Raw genomic sequence first — 9,830 nt, 5'->3', positions numbered from 1 at the left:
CCATTGATAAAATTCCAACAAATACAAACTCACAGTCAAAACTCAGAAATTGCAAGATAATAAGGCATTGTGAGCAAAAGCCAACATAGATGATAACCTGAATAATCAGGCTTTAAAGACATAAGATATTGGAATTACCAAACAATATAAAATGTGTTTTCAATATATTTTTTAAAAGAAACCTAAAATGTAAATAGAGAGCAAGAGAGTATATAAAATGATCAAGTAAATTTGAAAAAGAACCAAAGAGAACTTCTAGAAAAGTAAAATATTTGACATGTAAAACTCAATGGATGAGTTGGTACACCACTTTAAAAAAAAAAAAAAGGCGGCCTAGTGGCTCAGGCGGTTGGAGCGCCGTGCCCCTAATGGCATGGGTGGCCGGCAGCTATGGTGAGCTGCTGTGAGCGGCCGACCAACGACTGGCGGCTACCGAAGGCCTTAACTCTGGGGGAGTGCAAGGCTCATACCAGCAAGGGCCAGGGAGCTGCGCCCCACAACTAGACTGAGAAATAATGGCTTAATAAAACCGGGAGGAGGGGCGGGGGCAAAAAACAAAACAAAAGAAAAACAAATAAAAACAGATTGGTTTAGCAGCTGAAGAAAGACTTAACTGGAAGATATATCTGTAGAAATTATCCAGAATGCCAGAAACAGATAGAAAATATAAGCTATTAAAAGACAAGGAGGATGGAATGGTGGGAGGTCTAATAAGCATTCCAGTAAGGACAGAAAATATCGAAAGTTATGACAGAATTTTCTAAAATTGATGAAAGACATCAATTCATAGAATCAGGAAACCCAAGGAATCCCATTAGGATAACTATTAAAAAAACCACATTTGGGCACATCACAGTAAAACTGCACAATACCAAAGACAAAAAAATCAGTTGGTGACAAAAAGTATCTTCAAAGAAACACTAATAACAAAAAATAGATGACAGCTGACTTAGCAACAATGGAGACCAAAAGACAGAATAGTATTTTCAATACCATATTGAGAGTAAATAACTATATACATAGTTATTTAACTCAATATATATAAATATATATAACTCAATATATATATTTATATAACTCAATATATATGAATACTATATTGAGAGTAAATAAGTATTAACCTAGGATTCTATACCCAGCAAAAATAACCTTAAATGAAAAGGATAAAAAACTAGAAGTGATCGGACAAATAGTACAAAATAAAGTGGTAGATATATACTCAAGTATATTAATTACAATAAATATGAATGACTAAATGCTTCAGTTAGAAGATACTGTTATCTAGACTTTAAAATCCATCTGTAGGCCATTCTTAAGAAAGTGATTGAAAGTAAAAGGATATATAAACTTTTAACATAGTTGGAATGGAACTTAACATACTAGTCATCCTAATAAAGGGCATCTATTAAAAAAAAACACAGCAAACATTTTATCGTGAAATATTGAAATTATTCCCTCTAAGCTCAGAAACAATGGTGCCAGCTACCTTCACTCCACCCATTCAGAAGGGGCAAGAAAAATAAGAGGTATAAAAATTAAAAAGAACAAAATTGTCTTTTCATAGATGATATGAATAAATACAGAAAACTCAGAAGAGTTTACAAGTAAATTATATGCCTAAATTTTAGGTTTGCTGGACCCAATCTATTTTCATAAACCATAACAATATCAAATAGTTAATAATAAATCTAACAAAAAAGGCATGATCTTTATGAGGAAAATGTATGACTTTATTGAAAACATTAAATAGAGAGACACAGCATGTTCATGAGCTAGAAAATTCAATTTCATGTAGATACTGATTTTCCCCAAACTGATTTATAGATTCGATGGGTTCCTTTCACAATCTCAAAGGGTTTTTTACTGGTGGAACTTGACAGGCTGATTCTAAAATCCATACAGAAGAGCAAGACCAAGAATAGATCTTAGGGGATCATATGCAGAGGTAGATAAAATGACCACTGGGAGGAAATGGAAATAGAAACCGGTCGACAGCAAGGAAAAGGAATACTCTACAGCTGCATACATTCATTGGGATAAATCTCAGAAACATAATATTGAGTGAAAAAGCAAGTCACAGAATAAACATGGTATGATTCCGTTTATATAAAATTCAAAAACATGCAAAACCAATGCAAACGGGTAATAAAAACACAAAGCAAAGCCCAACAACGGTTAAGGAAGCAGTCAGTGTCCCTTCTACCTACCAGGAAGGTGCGCAGCAGGGACTTCAATGAAAATGGTACCCATTTTTTAGGTGGGGGTGGGAGGGCATTGTTTCTCTTTATAAATATTTTCTTGCATCTCCTATTTAAAAACAACAACAAGAGATATTCTGGAGGGTGAGGGGTAAAGCAGAAGAGGAAACCAGCAGTCTGCCAATGCTTACGTACGCATACAGCACAAAGTACCAGGCACACCAAGTTTCTAACACGGTTAAATAATAGTAATAGAGCATGCCATTTGGAAAAACAGAAAAAGTCCTAGCAGCTCAAACGTTTGTGGGCATGGCAGGGTCTGCCAGAAGGATGGGCTCCTCTGCGGGTTCTTTGCAGGACAAGCCTTCCATGTCACTGGAGGGCCCCTCTCCAGCAGCATCTGTAGACTTGTACTGAACCCCATTTTTGGTCCAGCCCCTCTCCCCTACTCTCCCCAGTGCCCCTGAGACCCAAAGCTGCTTCAAATAGCCCCACCTGCACCCCAGAGGGGTAGCTGCTTGGCTGCAGGGCTGGGGTGGGTGTTAGGGGGAGGGGCAACCTGGCTGTTCCTCCAATAGATTGGATCAGTCCCTGTCAGCCCCCAACCTTGCCCTCCATGGTGCTGGTGGAATTCCTGAGCCTCTCCAGGGTTCTGGGGGGACGGGGCTGTTTGGCTGCCTCTTGGCCCCTCCTTCTGGGAACACTTAATTTCAACTTCTACTTCTCTGCTAAGAGAGTAAATGAGCCTCCATCCACTTTCCATCTTTCAAAATGCGAGGCTCTTTGGTCTACTGCTGTTTCCCCCCTATTTTCTTTCTCCTTGTAAATATATATCTTATTTACTTTTTTACTATCATTTTAGATTTTAAGAGGACACAGAGATAAACCCATGTGTTTAAACCTGCCACATTTAACATTTAACTCGTTTCTATAGCATTTACATAAAAATGTTTGACAAGTGTCTCCCAAAGAGAGCAGAGAAGGCCCATCAGCACCACCCTTCACAGATGCCTGAACACCCCCACCTGATTTTCCTGCCTTGATTGTGCCACTCTCCTCCTTCAACTGTGTAAGCGTGAAGGAGAAAGCACTGGATTCAAATCCTGACTCCTCCACTTAATACCCCATGCAAGACCTTATCACGTCAACTCTCAGAGCTTTCAATTTTTCACCTGCACAATTGCTACGCTGTGTTCTAGGTTAGCTTCACAGAGGTGCACTGAAACTGGGGAAATGCTTCCAACTTTATAGAAAGCACTGAAGCTGGGAAAGAATTTCAGATTCTCATACCCTGGATCGCTACATGCCACCCTGGCCTGCTGGTGTCCCCACCCCCACCCCACCAAGGTCACAGGAGGCAGAGCCCTGACCCCTCACATGCTCTGGAGCTCCCAGGCCTGACAATCAGGAGCCTGAAACAGCAGCCCGGGCCACAGAAACCCACAAAGATGCAGGGGGTCCAAGAACCAAGTGGGTGCTTTATTAACCTGACAAAGGGGCAACTAGGCTGGCCAGGCAGCCCCCTGCCAGACCTTCCACTGCACTTGGGGGTCACTGATAGAGGCAGAGTCGCAGGGCCCATACCCTGGGTACTAGCAGTCCAAGCTGGGCAGGGGCAAGACCAAGGCTGGGGCTGGAGTCGCTAAAAGCAGGTGTTAAGTACCGACCCACCTACCCCCCTAAGGCTGGCAGTAGGCCTGAAATGAGTTAGGAGCCCCTTCTTCTGGTTCCCCCTTCCTGTACAGCTCTGGCTCTTTTTGGATTCAGGAAGCCATGAGTCCCACATCAGCTGTAGTCTGGAAGGTAACCCCGTCCCCAGGTAATGGGGAGGCCAGGAAGGGCCAGAGCCAGACGAGGATCCAGCGGGGTCCCAGGGCCGCCCGCAGGTTGTGGCAGGGGCCCAGGTCATAAGCGTGCAGGCCCCGAGCCCACTCCCACGTGGTCTGGCCCCGAAGCAGCAACATCCCATGGAAAAGCAGCCCAGCCCCGCACAGCAGTGCACCCGCCACACACGTGTCGGTCACGAAGGCGAGGGCGAACTGCGCCAGAGACACTCTGCCTGCAAGGAGAGAGCAGAGAGGGTCAAGGGGCAGCAGCAGGTCCACGCCCCCACGCAGAGCCCAGCTCCTCCTCCCAGCCCCTACCCTCCAACACGAAGTAGGGTTCATTCCTCTCAGAACTCCCCGGCTGGCCCCCTGCTGGGTGATGGGAACACACCGGTGAACCGGGCAGACACAACCCGTCTTACGGACGACTTGCATTCATGCGTCACGAACTTGTGAGCACCTCCCATGGGCTGGACGTGCTGCCAAGCACCGCGAATACCGAGGTGAATGGAAGACAACGGCTCTGGCTTCCGCGAGCTCACAGACAGACAGACATTCAAGAGATCACTTCTGAGTTACTTCATTACAGCTGTGATGTGTGTTACTGAAAAGAAGGGCATCTCGTACCATCCCTGCCCACAGTAGGTAATAAGTCTTTGCTGAAATAATGAACTGCAAGATGCCATGAAACATTACGCTAAGCGAAAGAAGCCAGACACTAAAGGTCACATGTATGATGCCTCTTATACAAAATGTCCCAAATAGGCAAATCCACAGAGACAGTAGCTGAGTGGCTGCCAGAGGCTGGCGGCATTCAGAGAGAATGGGGAGTGACTGCTTAACAGGTACATGGGGGGTGATGAAATGTTCTGGACTTAGATAGTGATGGTGGTTGTGCAAACTGTGAATGTACTAAATGCCATTGAATTGTGCACTTGAAAATGGTTACAAATGATGAATTTCAAGTTATGTGAATTTTACGTCAATAAAAAGCCTATGGGGGAAATGCCATGCAAACTTAGGAGGCTAAGGCAAGTGGACTTCATCTATTTTGATAAAGTAACATTCTGGGTGACGCCTGAAGGTTAAGGAGGTATTTATGTGCTAGGTGAAGAAGGGAGAAAACATTCTGTTTGAAGGTCCCAGGCAGGACAGAGAGGTGCCTGTGAGACAAATGATGGATGGTGCTGGAAGCCCAGGAGAGAAGCCCAAGATGGACACAGATCTGTGGGGGGTTGGTGAGAGTATGTAGCGCGAGATGAGAATGGGGCCTTGACCTCAGCACCAGGAAACCATTTCAAGGTTAGAAGGCAGCAGTTTTATGAGGCTGAAAGGTCTCATGAAGCAAGAAACTCAAAAGGGTCCTGTGGGTTTTGTGGAGACAGAGGCCGGGGGACCGTGGCTGTCTCAGAGGAGTGGGGGCGAGGGGGGAAGGCAGAAGCCAGTTTGGAACAGGTAGAGGAATGGGTGGGAGGTGAGCAAAAGCAGCCCATGAACCCAGTCAAGTCCTTTGAGAAGCTTGGCTGCTGACAGAAGAGTCAGAGAGAAGAAAGGGTTTGGGGGGACGGGTATGGCCGTGAGGCAGCCAGTAAAGGGAGCCTGGTAAAGCAAGAGGAGAGGCCAACCCAGAGCGTGGCCTCTGAGCAGGGAAGAGGAGCCAGACACCAGAAGCTGGAGGCAGTCAGCCTGACAGAGTTCTGCAGACAGGACAATTCTGGAGGTACCATCTCATGTCTCATCTTCTCTGGGATGGATTTTCAAGAGAGAGGGGGGCTTGGAAGCACGAGAGTGTGACAGTTTGAGCTGCAGTCATCAGGGGGAGCAAGCTTATGAGAAACCAGGAAAGCCAGGCACAGTGGAGGGCCTGTTGAGGTCAGCGGCCATGAACGTGGCATGGTACGAACCTGCCATGAAGTACCATGAGTCCCTGGCAGATCTCAGCAGCTGACGTAGAAAAGCCAGGGAGGAAGGAAGGAAGGTGGAGCAGAGTTCTGAGATATCGGCAGGAGAATAGTGGGAATGAGGGCTCCAAACTGGACACGGGGGTGGTGAAGGTACCAATGGACAGAAAGGTGAGGGCCAGCAGCTAATGGAGCAGATGCCATGGAGTAAGAGTGAAAGATAGATAGGAGGGGACGAGGGGAGCAGAGAGAGGGGCGACGGATGGTGATTTGGGAGGTGACACATTTTGGATTCTGACAACATCTAAGGTGCAGACATGAGAGAGGGGAAGGAAGTAAAATGGAGAAGGTCAAGAAGCTGAGTGAGTGGGGCACTGAACAGGTCATTTGCCCAGACTGCCAGACACCCATAATTTCAACAGGGCCCAGGGCTGAGGGAGAGAGACTGGGCACTGGAGTGCAAACCTTCAGAGACTGAGAGGCCACGGATGACCACAGGGAGGGGAGTGTACGGAGGTGCCGCTGGAGGGCTTGAGTCTTGGTGGAAGCAGGGGGTCATCAAGGGGGGCTGCTCAGGAAGTCAGTGTGGGCAGAGGAAGACACTGGCAACTCCACGGGGCCTCCCAAGGCCTCCCCCGGGCTGCAGGGAGGGGGTCCTTTGGACAGAGCTGGGCATGGATACCATGAGGAGACACAGCAGTTATTCCGAGTGGTCAAGGAGTTTAGTAATCGCAGGGCATGGCTACAGAGAGGAGTGTGGAGAAGTCAGGAGGAAGGAGTCAGGGGAGAGAAAGCCCAGAGCATTTTGTGGGGGAGAGAACGAAGAGTATAAAAGACCAGTGGGGCTTTTAGCTTGGGTGGTGGCAGAGGAAAGAGGAATAAATGTGTCACCCAGGACAGCCTCTCAATCAGCCTTCGATCCAATCTTCCCCTCCCAACTTCCAAAGACTGGACCTTCCCCAGCCTGTAACTTTCAGTGGCTCCCCACTGCCCAGTCAAGTAAGGGCCATCTCCTCACACCAGCATTCAAGGCCTCCACCAGCCGGTCCCAACCTATCATCCTAGCCTGAATTCTCACAATTCCCATCAAATTGCCTTCACGACTCCCTGTCCAACATCCAAGCCCTCACTTCAATGCCCCCCCCCCAATGCTCCCCAGTGAACTCCTCAGTCAACACTTCCCAGAACCCTTCCCTGACTCTCCCAGCCAGAACTCTGCACCTATAGTCAGGTCCTGGATTTCACCATACTGCATACCCCGTTGAATACCAGGCCGCCCTCACTCCCCATAAATGAGAGTGGGAGTGGGTCCCCAGGGAATTGCCAGAACCAGCCAAAAACCCGGTCTCCCACCAGAATGCCCCACCACCAGGGCCTCTGCCTCGCCCCGGACACCTCCCGGGCTCCCACCTGTGAGCAGCATGAGCCAGGGCAGCAGCAGGAGGGCCGCAGTGTGGAGGGGCGTGTGGGCTCGAAGCAGGGCTGACAGCGCTGGGCCCAGCAGCACAGACACGTGGAGCAGGACGCCCGCGGCGTGAAGCAGCAGGCACAGGAAGGGCCGGTAGTTGCGAAAGCCCACGCAGCGGCCCAGCAGGCGGCAGTGGTGGTCCCGACGCAGGACGCAGATTCGGCAGGCGGAGCAATGGCCGCTGCGCGGTGGCACCTGGCTTTGGCACTGGTAGCAGTAACTGCAGGGAAGGAATTCAGGGTCAGTTCCCCCAGCAGCTCTGAGTACCCCATCTCATACCCAGGTCAGCCGCTGAGCCCACCCCCGGGAAGCAGTGGCTGCACTGCCTAAGCCTCACACACTTCCTAGGTAAATGCAGGCTGAACGCCACTTCCCAGGCCCTTCCAGGTCTAGCACAGCACGTCTGAGGTCGTTTACTGCTCCGACATCCCCCGTCTTAAAGCCTTTCTCTGGCTTCTAACATCCAGGAGCAAACTTCTCACTTCCTCCACAGTCACCACCTGGCCCGAGTCACCATGGCCTCTGCCCTGGATTATTGCAACAGCCTCTTGATTGGTCTCTGATTCCACCTTTGTCCCCTTCTAGCGTAGTCTCACCCGAGTAGCCAGATTGATCCTTAAAAATCTATGTTCCTTCTCTGCTCAAAACCCTCCAATGGCTCTCCATCTCACTTATAAGAGAAAGCAAAACCTTCAATGTCCTACCAGGTCTTTAGATCTCTAACCTCTCTCCTCCCTTTCTCTCATTCCACACCAGCCACACTGGTCTTCTTGCTGTTCCCTTGAACATGCTAAGCACTTAACTGCCTCAGAGCCTTTGCAATGTCTGTTCCCTCTGCCTGGAAAACTCTTCCACACAGATTCTCACATGGCTAACTCCCCCACCTTCTTCAAGTCTTTGTTCAAATGCCACCTTCTCAACGAGGCCTACCTGGACCACCCTATTTACAACTGCAACTTGCACCTGTTCTGCTTTTTGTTTCCATAACACCTTCTAAGATTCTATATAACATTTATTATGCTGTAGTTTATTATCTGCCCCTTCACACGTTGAAATCAGCTCCAGGAGGTCAGAAACCTGTTATATTGTACATCCAGTGCCTGGAACAGTACCTTGCACACAGTAGGTGCTCAGTAAACATTTGTAAGGGAATGAATGATACTTCTTCTGGCTCTACCATCCCAGGTTCTAATGGAGTTCTCTGGCTCTAACAAGCGGATCCTACTGTAATCTTGTTCTACCATCTTCAGGTCCTAGGGCCCTTCCCCCTATTCAGGCTCCCGCTTCCCTGCCGGATCCCGCACCCCACTCACGCCCAGCCCTGGCCCAGACCGCGGCCGGCCAGCATCACTCCCCGGATGCTGGGATCCGAGCGCAGGAAGAGCCCCACGTTGCCCAGCAGGTTGAGCAGCTGGAAGGCGGCCAGCGCCAGCTGCAAGGCCCGGGCCAGGGGTCCCAGTGGGGGCGGCCCGGGACCCAGCACCAGAACGTAGGCCAGTTCCAGGCTTACGGCCGCGGCCCAAAGCGCGGTGAGCACCAGGGGCAGCCGCGCGGACGCCGCGTCCGCGCTCCCCGCAGCCCAAGGCTGCTCCATGTCCTGAACCCAACCGCAGTCGGATCCCGAGTACCCCGCCGCTTCCGTATTGGGGCGGGGATAGTGGCGGACGGACGTCTCCCATATCCAATAGAAGCTCTGCAGGGTGCTGTGAGAGTTCACAGGGAGCAGCCGGCAGATTCGGAGATGTGATTGGACGGCTGAATGAGTCAGGGAGATGTTTGGGATCCTGTTGGCGCTAAAGCCCAGGAGGGCCACGACGTTATAGCCCCGCCTGCCCACGAAGGCCCCGCCCCACCCGCAGAAGCCCCGCCCGCTGGCCTGGCTAATCCTCACGCTCGCAGGATTGAGTTGCACCCTCGGTGGCGTCGGGGTTTCCCGGCTCAGCACATTCCCGCTCATCCCTCAACCGCCCCGATATTAATAGCCCTGCATCGGTCCATCCAGCTGGCCTGGAGCCCCTCCCCACGCTCGAGTGTCTCCCTTTATCACCCCAGAAAACATTCAAAACAGCTCGATGCCTTGGTGTTTCTGACTGTAAAACGGGGATAGGGCTCCCTGTTTCCCACCAGCGCGAAGCAGGAAGAGGGTCAAGAGGAGGCCCAAAGGGCGGCTTCAAGAGCAGTCTGCAGCTACTATTATAATAACCTCCGTTGTACACTTAAGGAAACAGAGAGGGTCCGTGGCTTTCCCAAGGTCACACAGCTCCCAAGCGGCGGGGCGGAACGCTAACCCCGGATCTCCGCAACGGGATCCACCACAACACCCTCAAATTCTGCAGTCCCCTGGCTCCAGGGCAACCTCTTGCCTGATCCCGACCCGAGCGCCCTCGCCCCCATCCGGCCCCTCCCTCCTCCCCCATATTTAGCGCGAATCCGATCC

The 9,830-nt window shown here is 50.2% G+C and overlaps 1 protein-coding gene across 1 annotated transcript; it reads right to left on the bottom strand.

Annotated features, from left to right (window-relative positions):
- Positions 1-1,710: 1,710 nt before the first annotated feature.
- ZDHHC24 (zDHHC palmitoyltransferase 24) lies at positions 1,711-9,027 on the bottom strand. Its single transcript, XM_081062086.1, has 3 exons — positions 8,707-9,027; positions 7,336-7,613; positions 1,711-4,257 (listed from the first exon to the last, which is right to left on the bottom strand). The coding sequence occupies exons 1-3, from the start codon at positions 8,985-8,987 to the stop codon at positions 3,962-3,964; spliced, it is 855 nt and encodes a 284-aa protein (XP_080918212.1). The 5' UTR covers positions 8,988-9,027; the 3' UTR covers positions 1,711-3,961.
- Between the last annotated feature and the right edge of the window lie 803 nt (positions 9,028-9,830).

The sequence above is a fragment of the Rhinolophus hipposideros genome (genome assembly GCF_964194185.1).
Source record: "Rhinolophus hipposideros genome assembly, chromosome: 10".
In the NCBI taxonomy this organism is placed as follows: domain Eukaryota; kingdom Metazoa; phylum Chordata; class Mammalia; order Chiroptera; family Rhinolophidae; genus Rhinolophus; species Rhinolophus hipposideros.
This window is presented reverse-complemented; position numbering and strand designations above follow the sequence as displayed.